This window comes from Lynx canadensis, chromosome B4, assembly GCF_007474595.2.
Source record: "Lynx canadensis isolate LIC74 chromosome B4, mLynCan4.pri.v2, whole genome shotgun sequence".
NCBI lineage: Eukaryota > Metazoa > Chordata > Mammalia > Carnivora > Felidae > Lynx > Lynx canadensis.
The window spans coordinates 30,819,204-30,837,147 of record NC_044309.1 but is presented as its reverse complement, the minus strand read 5'-3'; the positions used below and the strand labels follow the sequence as shown (position 1 = coordinate 30,837,147).

Below are 17,944 nucleotides of genomic sequence, written 5' to 3'. Positions count from 1 at the left end.
GTGGGAGAGGAAGGGATGAATAGGCAGAGCACAGAGGATTTTAGGATGGAGAAAATACTCTGTATGTTACTATAATGATAAATAGATGTGATTATACATTTGTCCAAACCCATAGAATACACAGAAACAAGATCAGACCCTAATGTATACTATGGACTTTGAGAAATAATGTTGTATCAATGTAGGTTCATGAGTTGTAACCAGTGTACCACATTAGTGGGGGATGTTCATCATGGGGGAGGCTACACACGTGTGGGGGCAGGTCATCTATGGGAAATCTCTATACCTTCCTCTCAATTTTGCTGTGAACTTAAAACTGCTTGACTATCAAGGATGGAAAAAATTAGGCTCTAAGAAAATGAAGCAAAAGAAAAACCAAGAATGTCATAGAAGAAAGGAAATATAATCATAGTGCTCCATTTGAATTAGTAATGAACAATATTTATATAAATAGTGTTAATACAAAAAATTTATTTAAAAGCTGTGCTATTACTCAGGAGGATGTGGGAGATAACATTGGGATTGCAGTGTGCAAAAAAGCAAATGCTTTCTCTACCTTCATAGGAAGTCAACAGATAATGTTTAAAATTGTTCAGAAATATGTAGTGAATATCCATCAACTGATGAATGAATACACACACACACACACACACACACACACACACACACACACAATGGAATATTGCTCAGTGATCAAAAAGAAAAATGAAATCTTGCCATTTGCAACAACGTGGATGGAACTAGAGAGTATTATGCTAAGCAAAATAAGCCAGCCAGAGAAAGACAAATATATGATTTCACTCATATGTAAAATTTAAGAAACACAACAGATGAACATAGGGGATGGGGAAAAAATAAGATTAAAAAAAAGAGGGGGGGAGGCAAACCATCAGAGACTCTTAAATACAGAGAACAAACTGAGGGTGCTGGAGGGGTGTTGGGTGGGAGGATGGGCTAAATGGGTGATGCGCATTAAGGAGGGCACTTGTTGGGATGAACACTGGATGTTATACGTGAATGATGAATCACTAAATGCTATTCCTGAAACTATTATTAAGTATATGGTAAACCACTTGAATTTAAATTAAAAAAAAAACAGCAGCGCACCTGGGTGGCTCAGTTGGTTAAGTGTCCGACTCTTGATTGTGGCTCTGGTCCTGATCTCACAGGTTGTGGGTTCAAGCCCCACATTGGGCTTTGTGCTGGCAGCATGGAGCCTGTTTGGGATTCTCTGTCTCTCCCTCTCTCTTCCCCACTCCTCCTCTCTCTCTCTCTCTCTCTCTCTTTCTCTCAAAATAAATAAACATTTAAAATAATTTAAAAAAATAAATATGTAGTGAAATACCAGAGGTATTTAGTTAGATATGAGAGTTTGTTAAATCCCTAGCTTTTGTTTTGTGTAATAAAACTTTTTGTGTAATTTACTTTTAATAATATTGAGTACAGTATTAAAAATCACTAACTGTATGGAAGAAAGTGATCCATGCAAGAATCATCAGCAAACTGTATCACAAACCAGGAATTATGATTGATCTGGGCTGAGTATCTCAGGTTGAATTAAAAAGGATTATTGTAGAAAACAGTGAAAAGCTTTAAAAGTGTTTATCTTGGGACTGGGTAGACAGAGGGACAAGAGGTGAGGAAGCAGAAGAATCTTTTAAGACTTTTAGTGTTTAAAAACATCAACTATGTATATGCAAGTTTTACTTTGAAAAAGTGTAATTTACAAAACAATGATGCAAGCAATTTTCGGAATTTGTCAATAATTCCAAATCAATATGGTCACACTTTTTGTGTTTCTCGTAACAGTTTAACTAAACATGAAATGGGAAGTCAAACTGATTGATGTTTCCATCTCATTTATTTCCTTTATCCAGATAAATTATTTGTAAGTTGGGACATGGCCAAATCGTGAATTTAATAAAAACCTAGAAAATTATTAGCTAATAATTATGATGTTAATTAAGAACATAAATAGATGTAAAAAAAACTATCAGTCAGTAGAAGTATTCCAATGATCTTTAAAAATGTTTTAAAATCAATGATATGTATAAACTCTTCATTTGGGCACATTCAATGTCTGTTTTTTTAGAAAACCAGTAAGTATATGTTTCTGCTTTTATTCTAGTTTTCAAAAACCTTTCAGAGTTAGCCAGTCACGAAATCACAGGCACTATATCTCCTATTACATTATTTTCCATTTTAAATCATTTCAGGAAAGCCATATAGAATTTATCCATATTTAGAATTGACTTGAGCATTAAGCACTGTATTGCATTGGAATTTTTATCTTCGAAAAAAAAACATAGCTTAGTTTCGTATAGTATTTTGCAATTATGCTGTCATTAAAGACAGAGAATGCAAAAACCAAAAGAATGTTATCCTTGAATTCTATGTAATCATTTCATGATTAAAGAATTAAAATAATGGTTCTATAATTAGTTTCTATGCTTGTATGATAAAACCTCTCTAATATGAAAAGGAACATGATAATCGTTTTATTTTGTCATCAAAACCCATCAGGTTTTGTAATTGAATTTCCATTGCTGTTTTATTTCAAATTTTCATAATGTACTTCTGATTTTCATTCTTCTTTTCATTCTCCAGAATTTTCACTTATAATGTTGAATTCCTTTGCTCTTTATTCAGACACACAAATGTTTATTTTAGTTAGAAGCACAGGCTTCAGCTGTGGGTCACAACTGGCTAACCTTTATATCCCCAGTGGTTTTATTGAAAGAATAGCATAATCCATAAACTTCCTTCAACTCTCTAACCTATTAGAATACCTTATATATGTCCTTGCCGTTTATCAGACAGTTTCTGAAAATCACACGATCTACGAAAAGTAAGTACACTTGGGGCACTAGCCCCAAATTACAACAGCTTCTTGCATTGTGCGGAGAAATGACATATGTGTTTTCTTATAGGCAATAACATTTGATTTTCAAGAATGTGTTTAAATTCATGAGTTTACCTGGAAAACATTTATTCCTTTCAAGGCACGTAGAGTAGCTTACTAGGGAATGAGGAAGACTCACTGCTCTCCACTGCCCTCGCCCACTCTCCTCTAGGGGCCTCGGGAGGTTTAGTCTGGCTTCTCCAACCATCTTTGGGGTATTAGGCTCTAACATTTGGGCTCATGATACTCAAAGTTCATTTGTTGGGAAGTTTTATGAGAACGTGATTTCTGAAACGAAAACTTTGATAATTAGTTTTTCTTTGGTAGTCTTTTAAAGCCCTGTGAAATAGTATTACTTTGTGCCAAGTTTTAAGCAAATGCCTCACTGAAGGTGTGACTGCAATAGATTTTGCAATCTTTTGGGGTAGAAAACAGCTTGGATTATTTCTGTGAAATTTACTAGTCAGGAAACATGACCTCGGGCTCACAATAGAATGTCTTTTTCTGTGTATTTATTGTTGGGTCCTGAAATTATGTATGTCTGTGCACGTGTGTGTTCTTTGTAGCTGGAGGAACTCCCCTCGAAAGAGTAAAGCTAAATTTTTCTCACTCCTGCCTGAGACCAGTGACAGGCTAATAAGGAAGAGTGATGATAGTAATAAAATGGGGCGAGGGGTACATTCCTGAGATTTTGCTGCTTATAAAATGATAGCCCTGTTACCAAATGACCACACTGGGACCCAGGGTGAGATCCAGGCTTGAGTCTTTCTGATGCAGAGAGGTGACCCTCTGTGTGACTCATCACATCAGAAGCAAATGCTGTCTTAACAGCTTTGGTGACTACCTTTTTAACCCAGAGAACATAGCTGTATGTTTTTAATTTGTTATGATTTATTACACTGAAATTGGTGTGAAATGGACAACAAATCATGGGTGTCAAAATCTGAAAATGAATTTTATCAGCTGAGGAAAGTGAGTGCCTTTGGGATTTGCATAAGTTTCTCATAATTCTTTCCATATTACAGATGATGAGCAAAACTGTGAAAATAAACTGAAAATGACATGATATTTCCTAAGTAGCTAATTTCACATGTACGTATAGACACATATAAATATAGCCAGTTAGCCTCACTTTAGACTCTCTATAATTCATAGTGATTTGTACATACCCGCAGCGACATTTATCTAAAAACCTTAAAGTAAATATTAAGATCATCGTCACATCTCACAAATGTCTGAGATTATCTATAGAAAACTGCAAACATTATAACAAAGTGTTTACCAACTTTATTTCTTCACTGTTCAAACCCAGAAGAGAATTTATACCTATGTGCCGGTATAAAATTGCTAAGATTGAAGAAACCTCTATCCCAAAATTTCAGATGTTATAAATACCCATCAGCATTGAAAAAAAAAATCTCCCCTTGTTAGAAACTAACTTTGCATGCATAATTAATTGGGGCACCATATTCCTGCTTCACAACCAGAAGAGAAATTGAATTCAGGTGTTTGGTGAACATATGGGGGATTTACTGTGAATTTATGACCTGTGGTTTGAGTGTAAAACCCCAAGATACTTGCTGATAAAACTTAATGAAGCTTGTGCAGAGGAGCTATTTTTATTTGTAGTTTAGTAATTGATACATTTCTTGGTTTAACCCTCCCAGCCTTTCCCCCATTTCTCATAAATCTTCCAGTCTGAGAGAGAGAGAGCCAGAGTAGAAAGCCCTAGTCTTCTTAGCCAGAAGACTAATGCTTACCTAATATGAAAATTCAGCTATGCTTTTTCACAGTATTTCGGTCTGCTCCTTCCTCCCATCCCTTTTAATCTATCAATTTGTGCTTTTTCACCTGCACAAGTAACAGGAGGCAAACCCAAGTGCTGTGGGAGGAAGCACTCTAGGTTCCTCCTAGAAAAGCAAAAGCCTTCACGGAGGGGTGACACCACTTTACTCCATCTTAAGAAAACAAAGATGGAGGTGCAATGTAGCTCATCATTAAAACTGAATCAACAAAGCCATTGCCATTGGAAGGTTTTTACCCCAGGAATAAATACACCTTCAGGAACAGGATCCTGCCACACACTCCCTGGCAATATCACTCTGCTTCTCTGCACCTAGGGTTTTACGAAGAATGCTCCTGATTTGAGTGCCAAGAAAGAAAACACATGACAAGTTTTCCATTTTAACATACGGGGTGTAATGGGTTTAATGAGAAACCTGTGTTTGCTCACTAATTTACAGCAATTAAGAACTCAGTTCTGACATCTGTAGATTATAACTATTTGTCTGGCGATTACAAGATCAGGAATAGTTTATGGAATTGCTAATCAGTAGAGAGAAATCACTAAGGGAGAAGAATGTGGTGTACCTGTAGTCTCTAAATGACACCAGCCCCTAGTAGTCGTGCTACCATCCCTTTCTCGTTCAGTGACATTTCTCCCCCCAACACTGTTCAGGAACTTGTTTGTATCCACTTTATCATGCTGACAATCTGTCTGTTTTGAAAGGATTACAACTCTGTACATCCGTGCATGACATCACAGTAAGACATTGCTTAATGATCTGAGACGCTTGTGGTCATTGCTGGCTGCCTGTTTCTAAAACTATGTGACAGTTCTGCCCTACATATGTTTTCTCCAGTGTCACTTTTTGCCTTCTCCAGCCCTGGTGTCTGTTTCAAGTGACATCCATGAAATAGCTGAATTGTAGACTTCCCGTTGATATGAATAAAGGGACGAAAAGTCTGCCCTTTTCTAGGGATGCAAGGAGAATAAGGAATTGGACAAAGAAGGGAAAGGTGCTTTAATTTTTCTCTAGTGAAAATATTTCAAAAAGTAATGCTAAACTTGAAGGGTTGTTTATACAGTGTAGTAGATCTTTAGTCTTTTTGTTTGTGGACCTACCAAGGAAATCAAAAAAGAGATACATTTCCCTGAAATAAGTGGACCAAAACATAGGGACATCCTGTGAAGGTTGAGTTATCTAAAGACATCATCAAAGGCTCAGAAGAGCCAGAGTTCAGGAAAACATGGTCTCTACTTGTAATAAGCGGTGTCCTGGAAACTTTAACTTACTATCTTCTCCTTCCTAAGTGTGCTGGGATGCAGACCATACTGATGTTTCAGACGTCTTGATTGCAAAATCCCAGAGTCTGGGAGACGGTAGGACATTGAAGCACTAGCAGGTGGAGAAGAAATAGTTCCTTAAGCAGGGAGTTCCTTAAACAGCAAAGCTCTAGGGTCCCCCTCTGGTGTACACATGTGACACCTGAGGGAGTGCTGGAAATACCTCAATGGGAATAAGCTGCGAGTGTGGAGTTGCATGATATCCAGGATCTCAGATAGAATTTGGAAATTAACTCTTTATTTTTTTTAATTGGGAAAAGAATAATGTCCTTCTGCATTTCTGGTAATTGGATGCCAAGTGCAGGTGCGAAATTCAGTAGCATTTGGATAGAATTTTGTACTTAGGCCAAAAACTAAATTGCTATGGCTGAGAGATATGTAGCAAAAATGAAAAGGCTGAGGATATAAGCTGATATGGTTAACAAAATCTTTACCTTGTGTGCCTGTTCTTTAGTAAATGGGGGATATGAGGGACATGTGCTAAGTCCTGAACTCTGGGTAGACTAAGTAAAGCCAGTTTTGAACCAGGAATATCTCCTCATAATTCATGTCAGATCCTAGCAGGTCACCAATCTCTACCAGGAAGAGAAACAAAGAGTGAGCCCTTGAGTTCAGTTTTACCAAATGACCTGGTTGGCAGGTCTATTTTCACCAGACCCTAAGAAAACACCCACATTGCTGCTTTGGGTTTCATGAGGACTAACTTTTGGAGATCACAGAGCCAGAACGGGCATTTTGAGTGAAGTGATGGGGAGATTGACCTAAGGAGTCACTCTAAGCAATTGGGTAGATTTCTATTGGAGCATTCTTGGCTATATACTGGTGCTCAGTGCAAAGCACATTTGATTGGTTTCATGTGTTAAGATCTGGCAGTAACCATCTTTCAGGGACATCTTCTGCAATAGTATTTACTTTCTGCAATTTTTCTCAGAGGCTAGAACTTTGGAGTGACTAACCATATAAATGGTAGTAGTAAAGCTCATTGATAAAATATGATTCCTCTCTTATATTCTGCTCTTCTAACCAACATGTTTTTGCAACAGTGGGTAGGGCATAGGTCTTTGTGCTTCTAGGCTACTTTATTTCATTTAATAAGTATGTACAACCTCCCTCCCCCAACATTGTCTAAGGTGATATGATAGTGGTGGGGGGGGGGGTGTGTGCATGTGTGTGTTTAAGGGAAGGAGGTTTAGAGTTATCTTTCTGTTGTCTTTTGTTGCAGTGGAACACAAGAAAGCAGACCCACTGTGCAATCACATTTCAAACCCCCATTTGCATCACATCCGCTAACATCCTGTGGGCCAAATCAAGACACATGGCCAAGGCCAACATCAATGGGTATTAGTTCAATTGATGCATAACAAGTTAACACAGGCTTAACAGCTTATTATATCAGATCCTATGGATCAGTTTCTGTGACCCAGCAATGGCTCAGCTGAATCCTGTGCTCAGGGTCTCATCCAGGTGCAATCAAAGGGTGAGCCAGGCTGGGTTCTCACTGGAGGGCTCCACTAGGGAAGCATTTGCTTCCCTGCTCCTGGAGTTGTTGACAGTATTCTGTTCTTTACAGCTGTAGGATTCAGGGCGGCTCTCTTCTTCAAAGCCAGAAAAGAGAGATAAGGACTTGCAAGATGGACACTGCATTCTTATATAATCACACAAATGTAATCATATCCATTCCTTGACCTTTGCCACAGTTCACTGGATAGAAGCAAGTCACAGGCCCTGCCCACACTCAGTGGTGGGGGCCAGGTATGGGGCGGGGAGGGCGTTGGACAAAGGTGCAAATACCTGGAGGCGGAGATCATGGGGCCACTTTGAAGTCTGTCCATTACAAACATTTGCAGATCCGCTTACCCTGCCACAGGGACGTGACATACAGAATATATATGTGTTAAATGATTGTGATGAAGGCATGAGCTTAAGAAAGAGAAACACATGTGGAGGTAAGTTATAAACACTCTGAAACAGTGTTTGCTGGAAGAATCAGAAGATGGAAAGGAAACGAGAGGATATTACAGGAAGAAAGATATGAGTGAATTTACCTTCCTCTCTTTTCTTATACTAGAGATCTTAATCATTTCTCCCTTCTGGGCACCATGGAAAGCCTGGCTCAGTTCGTTCTCTCCCTTCTGTCTACCTTCTCCTTTCCCTTTCATGTTTTTCTTCTTTGTGCAGAAAAGATAGTGTATACCAAGATGGTACCTTCTGGTTATCCCTACTATTGAATTCTGGCTCTTCAAGCTATGGCCTCTGTTCCAGTTTTCCAGATTCCTTTTGCATAATTAAAAATGCAAATGTTAAGGTATTTTTAGTCCATAAAGAATTCATCAGTCACATCACAAACTCTTCTCTTTCAGCATGTGCTCATCTGGAAAGATAGGTCAGAATTCAAGCCTGTAGGGCAATATACCCAGGCTTAGATCAGAAGGAGCAAACAATTTAGGAGAGGCAGGACTATATGGACAATGCTGAGTTGTCTTTTTTAAAAAAATAGTTGTTTCTTGGGCCTGTTACTAGGGGATCACCGGCCTTATCTTGGTGCAGTGGAAGTAAATAGCCTAGAAAAGCAACATATAAAACAGGCAACATCTACAGAATACAAAATAGAGGTTGCAAGTTAGCTGGCCACAGACCTGTTTGGTATTTGGTTTTTGTTTTGTCTTGCATAGGACCAAAAAAATAAAGTAAGCCAACATTAAAAATTTGGGCAGCAGGGGAGAAAACTATAGTTCTGACTTCTCTTTAAAAAAAAAAAAAATTAGAAGGCAACACCAGGCTCACATCCCTTCAGGACAGCAATCTACTAGGACCGAGTAAGGGTCTCCCTTTCTAGACCTAGCATATTACTCCCATTTGTTACAGAATGTACATGGGTACTGCCACAGCCATCAAGTTTCGTTCACTCTTTAGTTAACTGCCCCATAGGCATTGGAATTTGTCCCAGCCATGAAGTTTGCAGGCTGAATTGTTTTCAAAGTACTGTCCATATACCACCTGCAGTGCTTTTAAAAATATACTGATGCCCAGGACCTGCACAAGACTGCCTGAATCAGCATCTCTCTAGGTGAGTCTCAGTCGATCAGCAGGTTTAAACAAGCACTCTGGATGAGTCTCATACACATACTATGTATACACGAGCACGACTGTTGACGTTTCTCTTCTCATTCACTGTACCTAAGGAGATGGTTGGATAGCATGGCCTGTGGAGCACAGGTGCAGGACAGGATTTGGCCCTTACCTGCAAATGGGATCCTTGCTGCAGTTAGCATGAACTGGTATGCTCAGCTACTTTTGCAAAGCACATTGCAGTGGTCCTTTCTGAAGGCTGCAGAGCCTAGTCCTCTGTGTGATCTACCTCTACCAGGAGAGGGTACAATCACCATGGTAATTATGGATGAGAAAGATTTGAGTTCCATATCATTCAGGGCTGCACTGTGCATGCCGGATTAGGAATCTCTGTAGTGTGTGAGCCAGTGCTGTCAGAAAGACTCCCAGATATCACTGAACCAACACAAACCCTCTGCACTTAGTGTAAAATTTATATATAAACACACACACACACACAACACACACACACACACACACACACACACACACACACACATAAAAGTATAAAAGAAAATTCCAGCTGGACTAAAACTAAAAAAACAATGTGCAAGGGAAGGCTGAATTAGTGTTAGACTTAAATTGTCTTATGTCTGTCTGTGTGGATTCTTTATAAAAAATAAAGCATCTCTATAATTCCTCTCTTCATCCCTCCTTTCTGTAGAAATTATGATTTAGTGGCTTGTCATTAAGTTGAATTGTCTCTCTCACTCATCTGATCGATTCATGGTATCTTTATTATATTCATCACACACACAAAAATAATGAGCAACTGGAAGTTGGCAACGAACCTAAATATAAGTTGATTGGGATGTGTAGGGATTAGCCACTAATGCTAATGAATATTTAAAATTTCCTTTGGCTGTCTTGGCAGAAGAGCTAACCAAGAACTTTAGAAGTCCAAATGTGAATTATTGGCCTGTTGTAGACTGGCCTGAGAAACAGAGTGAGCAGTTGCAATGGTTTCATTCTTGAAGCCAGGATTTCACCTTCAGACTGCCAACTGGTGTCCCCCAAGGATGCTTGATGGTCTCCCAGTCTTTGGAAGTCATCATTAATCATGAAAACCATTGCAGCCTGTTTTTCAATTTCAGCCCTTAGAGTGGCTTTGCTAGTCTTAGGCAAGTTGGTTGCCATTCTCTAGAGCAGAGGAAGAAAGGAAGCAAAAGAAAAGAGAGTGAAGCAGTGTATCACCAGCTGCTGAGATTTGAAATAAGGGCAAAAGTGACTTCCAGAACTTGGCTTATACTGTGAAAAACATCAAGGTCACCAGAATTTAGAATTAAGGACACTGGGTCAACTTCCCTTGTTGGGAGATTTGCACTTTCAATTAACTACAAATAGTAGGACATCAATTTTCATCAATGGCTTGGACTTCATGAACTTAATAATTATAGGGTTAAAATTCACAATGGTACATGAAAATAATAGGAAATATTTCTGGTTAGACCTATAAAATACTTCTTCAGTCAAGCCTCCTATAATCCTTCTATTAGAAGCTATGAAGAAGTATTCCAGGAACAAAAAAGGCACAGTTGGAGAAATGGCAATGAGGTTAATGAATGCTCACTTTCCTGTCTTATGAACTGTCTTCATGCCTATACTACCACTGTTTCACATGGAGAGCAAGGAGTTCCAGAGATTGGGTGTTAACACTGAGAAGCCTTTATTGAAAATCATTGTGTTCAAAACTATAAGCTGCCATATATGTTTTTTAAAAGCCAATTAACAATCTTGGGGCGCCTGAGTGGCTCAGTTGGTTAAGCGTCCAACTTCGGCTCAGGTCATGATCTCATGGTTTGTGGGTTCAAGCCCTGCATCGGGATCTGTGCTGACAGCTCAAAGCCTGGAGCCTGCTTCAGATTCTGTGTCTCCCTCTCTCTCTGTTCCTCCCCCACTCATGCTCTGTTTCTCTCTGTCTCAAAAATAAATAAACAAAAAATTTTAAAAAGTAAAAGCCAGTAACAACCTGCTTAAGAGTATGGTGGGGCACTTTTAAGCTGTATACAAATGTAGACTGAAGCATCATGCCAAGTAGCACATTTTATAGGCCCATTAACCTTTAATGTTCTTAGGGCAATCAGTTCAAAATATTTGTCAGAAGAACAAAGGGAAGGCAAGCTTTTATTGACTGGGAAAATAATCAAATTGAAAGTATTGACAGGATGTTCCAGAAGCTCTAATGAAATTAATAGAAACATAAAGGTGATAGGGATCTACCCCACAGTTTAAATGATTATCCCATATTCTTGGAAGACATTAATATTGTGGTTCTATATGCAAATATTTTCAATTTGCGATTTTTAAGTCTTTGGAATTCTTCAAAAGGCATAGAATTATGTGAAGACATATATGAATTTGAGATTTTTATATACTCTACTATGACAGACTTTCTCTTTACAAGCTACATCTCTCAAATTACATTACCCAGGAGGGTGGGCAGCCAGAAAAATTCAGATTCACACCAAATAACCAGGGCAACATGTTTTCAATGAAGAGACTTGGTCTTCTAATAGCTTACAGCTCCCCATTCTGCTAGCAGTTTGGAGAGTATATATGATAAATATAAGGCTTGATTCTTGTCCTCAAGGAGTCTGATGTTTTCTTGGAGAGACAGCATGTGCCTAATACGCTTGAATAAATCCCCTGATAGGATGCGCCTTAGTCCTCAGGGAGTAACATAGACCAAAAGTGCCATGAGATTTAAGATTGATTTTGGCCATCTCTACAACTCTTGCAAAATACTGTGTTTAAAATATGTATGATTTTATAAAGCAGGGGCTTTGGAGGCTGATATATGTTTTACTAAGTGATACAACATGGCATAGTGAAATGAGGGCTGGACTGGACACCAGAATAATCTGGATTCCAGCCTCGCTTCCCCATTGGTCAGCTGAGAGACTTCAAACAAGTCACTTATTTTCTTTGGATGTCAGTTTCTACATGTGTATGTGCGCGCACGTGTGTGTGGAAGAGAGAGAAATACTACCATCTGTACCTATCTTACAAGCTTTTGGTGAGGATAAAACAAATTAACACTATAAAAGAAGAAGAAGAAGAAGAAGAAGAAGAAGAAGAAGAAGAAGAAGAAGAAGAGGAGGAAGAAGAAGAAGGAGGAGGAGGGGGAGGAGGAGGAGAAGGAGAAGGAGGCGGAGGCGGAGGCGGGGGCGGCGGCAGCAGGGGCACCTGGGTGGCTCAGTCAGTTAAGCATCTGACTCTTGATATCAGCTCAGTTCTTGGTCTCAGGGTCATGAGTTCAAGCCTGGCATTGGGCTCCATGCTGGGAGCAGAGCCTACTTTAAAAAAAAAAAAAAAGCAACATTACTATTAAATAACTGATGAAATGCAACTGCCATCCAAAGTTATTTTTAAAATGCTTCTCATTTATGCTGTAAGAAACTGCATTTTGTGTATAGACCTTTGATAACTCCTAAATAGGGACTTTGTATCATGGCATTATGAAAACAATACTGCACATTTGTAAAGCTACAGTGTATGCTGTCACCTTACTTGATTGTTGCAAGTATGATATTCAGAGAAAAAGTGATTATTATGTCCACTTCATATGTATGAAAAACTCCCACGACTCAAATTAAGTGCCTTCATCTAAGAAGGTGGAGGAGCTAGGACAGGACCCTGGTATTTCTGATTTGTAATGCAATGTCCTTTCCAAAAAAATTTGGCTGCCAATACCTTGTCAGATTACAGAAAGGAAATGAGGCTTTTAAAATACCGCATAAAAAAGGAATGTCTAAAAATACCGCTTGCCCTCTTGAATATCTGCCTGAAATAACTTCAGTAAGTCTTAATCTTAAGAACAAAATGAAAACTTCTTTTAAATGCCCAAATATTGTTTTATAAATTCACTTCCTCTTAAACAGTGTCCTCTCACAGCAAGCTGCCATTTTTTTTTTCCCTAGCAACTGCCATTCACAGATTGTATCTCTGAAGGGTGTTCATTCTTGCCCCTTATCTCTTTTAGCAACAGATCAACTCCTAGCAACCATGATCGGATACAGCGTCTACGGCAAGAATTTCAGCAAGCAAAGCAGGATGAAGATGTAGAAGATCGGCGACGTACCTATAGCTTTGAACAACCCTGGGTGAGTATCTGGTTCTTCAGCACAGCGAATAGTCTGACAGCTTCCCTGCAGTAAGAGCCCCCAAGCTGTGACCTTAGCCCTTTATGAAACAAGACAAGATGGAGCCAAATTCCTTTGACCTTTAACATATTGACCTTTCCCTCATTTCCATCTGGGTTGCATCATTGCTAATTTCATTTTATATCTTGTTGCACCATCTGTCCATTGCATAATCAGTTTTATTCGCCTTATGACAAGACATAGCAAAAGGATTCTTGCTCTCAGCTATGCACTTTTTTTTTAAAGTTTAGTAAATGTTTTTCTATATACATTTTCCTCAGAATTGGAGCCAGAATAAATTAGTTCAACACATGTCTATTGTGTATCTACTATACACAAAGTACAGTATTAAGCAATTCTTGATTCTTTATTCCCCCTTATCCCCTTTGTGTATTTGTTGAATCCCTCTTATTTATCTGCCCATATCCCTGTTCTAGTTTATCCTCCTCACAGCCATCAGAGTGATTTTTTTTTTTTTTTTGGAGTTTATTCATTTTTAAGAGAGAGAGAAAGATCAGGGGAAGGGCAGACAGAGGGAGACACAGAATCCAAAGCAGGCTCCAGGCTCTCAGCTGTCAGCACAGAGCCTGACGTGGGACTTGAATTCACAAAATGTAAGATTGTGACCTGAGCCAAAGTCGGATGCTTAACCGACTGAGCCACCCAGGCTCCCCAGAGTGATTTTTCTAAAACAGAACTCTGAATGGCTTCTCAATGCCCAAGAGAGAGAGTCCAAATTCCACAGTGTGGCTTGCTAATCCTCCCCAGTCCAGCCCCAGACTTGTGCTCTCTCTGTTCTTGTGTTTTGTCTTAGAGATGATGGCACTGCTGAGAATGAGAGGCATTGGGGTAGGTTTGGGGGTGTTAGAGATGATGGGAATTTAAAAAAAAGTATTGTTTATTTACTTTTGAGAGAGAGAGACAGAGCATGAGCAAGGTAGCAGAGAGAGAGGGAGACACAGAATCTCTAGGCTCTGAGCTGTCAGCACAGAGCCCAACATGGGGCTCAAACCCACAAACTGCAAGATCGGGACCTGAGCCAAAGTCAGACACTTAATCGACTAAGCCACCCAGGTGCCCCCGATGATGGGAATTTTGAAGAATATCTTTGGAAACTTGAGGGAGACTCAATTAGACATGAACATACAGGCTACTTGAGATAGGAAATTCTAGCTGAGAGTATTAGTGATCAACATGGTAATGTGACCATAGCTAAAAATGCTTAGAGGGAATAGAAAAATAATTTTTTGATTACTTCTGCAATGGGGATTAACGAGTCAGACATGGCAGAAAGTCAAGGAAGGTACTCTGGAGGCCTGGGGAAGAGGCAGGTGGAGCATCACCCACTCTGGGTAGGATGGTGAGTACAGCTGAGGGACGTATATCCTAATTGCCTGGGAGGATGCAAGAAGGGTCAGTACTCTAGGGGTTCGAAAGCCTAGGGGCTGTGGTCAAAACAATATATTTTTTGGACTCCTGGATCTTGGAGGTGGGACAGTTCATGATGATTTGAGGTCAAAGATATGCCATCCATGTGAGTTCCTGAGAGAACAGAGATTAAGGTCCAAAGAGTTAATGAGTTCAGTTCAAAATGTTGGGATTATAATTACATTAGGTATATGGGAAGGTAGGGTTAGAAGGAAGAGTAGTGTTAGAAAAGGCTTACAGTTAAAAAAAAAAAAAAAAAAGATCCTGATTTATTTTGGAAAGGGTATGGACCCAACTGCCACAGAACTGAGAGGTCGGTTATATTGTAGGGAAGGAGAGATAAAGGTAGAAATGTAGTTGGAGCCTTCAATGCTAGATTGGAAGGCTGAAGAAAGATGGTAATGAGGACAGAACACTGGCCCACTGGCCAGGCAACCTAGCTCTTCAGGACTGTTTTCTTGTATGTTAAACCAAGAGACTTAGAGTAGATGGTTGAGTGTCAGTTATTAAACCCTTTGTTATAATGAAAATTTAAGAGAAAGCTGAATGTGTCAGGTAAAGCAATACAAGTAGAGCTTCTCCGAGTGTGGTCCAGAGACCAGCACCATCAGCATCACCTTCAGACCTCCTGGATCTGGGTGAGGCCCAGGAATCTGTATTTTAACAAGCCCTGGAGGGGTGATTCTGAAGCATGTTACTTTGAGAAGCAGTGATCTAGAGTTAAATCATCTCTGAGGTCCTTTTTACTCCTAAAATCCAACACCCTCAATATTCTCTATACAAGGGCAGAAACCTATAAACGTTTTGATTAAGGGGCTTAGTGACCAAACTGGGGTCTGTGGAAGATAATTTTGAGAAAGGAGAAGATGGAAAAATGGGAAAAGCAGTACTAGTTTGAAGGACTTTGCCTCTGTTCAGGTGAGGAAGGAGGAGCCTAGAGCAGCCAACTGGCCATATGAAACCACCATCCAAGAGTAAAAACTCCCCATGAAGTCGATCCTAGCCTAACTTTCAGAGGTTATATAAGAACTTCAGCAGATATAATACCTTAAAAAATCTCTAATTGTGTTTCTGCAACAACATTACTATTAAAGGTATTGTTTTTCTAAAACATTTATTTTTATTTTTATTTATTTAGTTAAAAAATTTTTTTAATGTTTATTTTTGAGAGAGAGAGAAAGAGAGAGAGAGACAGAGACAGAGACAGAGACAGAGTGTGAGCAGGGGAGGGGCAGAGAGAGAGAGAAAAAGACATAGAATCTGAAGAGGCTCCAGGCTCTGAGCTGTCAACACAGAGCCCAACGCGAGGCTAGAACTCACAAGCCATGAGATCATGACCTGAGCCGAAGTCGGACACACAACGGACTGAGCCACCCACGTGCCCCTAAAACATTTATTTTTAGATGATCAAGTAAATTGAGTCATTCCCATGTAACAACATGACAGAATTATGTTAATCTACTTATATTGTTTGCCATAATTGACTTAATCCCTTCCTACCAGCTTTCCTAAAGCAGGATTCTTTTTTTTTTTTAATTAAGTTTTTTATTTTAAATCTAGTATAGTTAACAAACAGTGTTATATTAGTTTCAGGTGTACAAGACAGAGATTCAACACTTCCATACAACACCAAGTGCTCATCACAATAAGTGCCCTCCTAATCCCTATCACCTATTTCACCCATCTCCTCACCTACCTCCTCTCTGGTAACCATCAGGATGTTCTCTGTAGTTAAGAGTCTGTTTCTTAGTTTGTCTCTTTTTTCCCCTTTGCTCATTTGTTATGTTTCTTAAACTGTTATGCTTTTTAAATTCCACATAGGAATGAAATCATATGGCATTTATCTTTCTCTGACTTATTTTGCTTAGCATTGTACTCTCTAGGTCTATCCATGTTGTTGCAAATGGCAAGATTTCATTCCTTTTTATGGCTGAGTAATATTCCATTATATATATACCACATCTTTATCCATTCATCAGTTGATAGACACTTAGACTGCTTCCATTATATGGCTATTGTAAATAATGCTGCAATAGATACATCGGGGTGCATGTATCCCTTTGAATTAGTGTTTTTGTATTTTTTGGGTAAATACCCAGTAATGTGATTACTGGATCGTAAGGTGGTTCTATTTTTAACTTTTTGAGGAATCTCCATATTATTTTCCACAGTGGCTGTACCAGTTTGCATTCCCACCGACAGTAACAAGGTTCCTTTCTCTCCACATCCTTGCCAACACTTGTTTCTTGTGTTGTTGATTTTAGCCATTCTGACAGGTCTGAGTTTTGATTTTCATTTTTCCTGATGATAAGTGATGTTGAGCATCTTTTCATGTGTCTGTTGGCCATCTGGATGTCTTCTTTGGCCAAATGTTCATGTCTTCTGCCCATTTTTTAAATGCATTATTTGGTTTGGGGATGTTGAATTGCATCAGTTCTTTTTATATTTTAGATTCTAACCCTTTATCAGATATGTCATTTGCAAATATCTTCTCCCATTCTGTAGATTGCCTTTTAGTTTTGTTGATTCCTTTGCTGTGCAGAAACTTTTTATTTTGATAAAATAGTTTTTATAGTTCCAGTAGTTTATTTTTGCTTTTATTTCCCTAGCCTCAGGACACATATCTAGAAAAATGTTGCTATGACCAATATCAGAGAAATTACTGCTTGAGCTCTCTTCTATGATTTTTATGGTTTCAGTTTTCACATTTAGGTCTTTAATCCCTTTTGAGTTTATTTTTGTGTATGGTGAAAGAAAATGGTCCAGTTTCATTCTTCTGCATGTTGCTGTCCAGTTTACCCAACACCATTTGTTGAAGAGACTGTCTTTTTCCCCATTGGATATTCTTTACTGCTTCATTGAAGATTAATTGATCACATAATTGTGGATTTACATCCAGGTTTTCTATTCTGTTACATTTCTATGTGTCTATTTTTGTGCCAATACCATACTGTTTTGATTACTACAGTTTTATAATATAAGTTGATGTGTGGAATTGTAATACCTCCAGTTGTACTTTTCTTTTTCAAGCTTGTTTTGACCATTCAGGATCTTTTGTGGTTCCATACAAATTTAAGGATCATTTGTTCTCATTCTATGAAAAATGTTATTGGTATTTTGACAGGGTTTGCACTAAATGTGTAGATTGCTTTGGGTAGTATGGACATTTTAACAATATTTGTTCTTCCAATCCATGAGCATGGAATGTCTTTCCATTTCTTTGTATTATCGTCAATT

The 17,944-nt window shown here is 38.8% G+C and overlaps 1 protein-coding gene across 12 annotated transcripts in view; it reads left to right on the top strand.

The window, feature by feature from the left end:
* The window catches only part of PARD3 (par-3 family cell polarity regulator), a 670,780-nt gene that overhangs the window by 635,825 nt on the left and 17,011 nt on the right, over positions 1-17,944 (top strand). For all 12 annotated transcript variants that reach the window (XM_030321422.1, XM_030321420.1, XM_030321421.1 and 9 more), the window contains one exon: positions 13,120-13,240. In XM_030321422.1, coding sequence (XP_030177282.1) covers positions 13,120-13,240 — 121 coding nt within the window. The remainder of the gene's footprint in view (positions 1-13,119; positions 13,241-17,944) is intronic.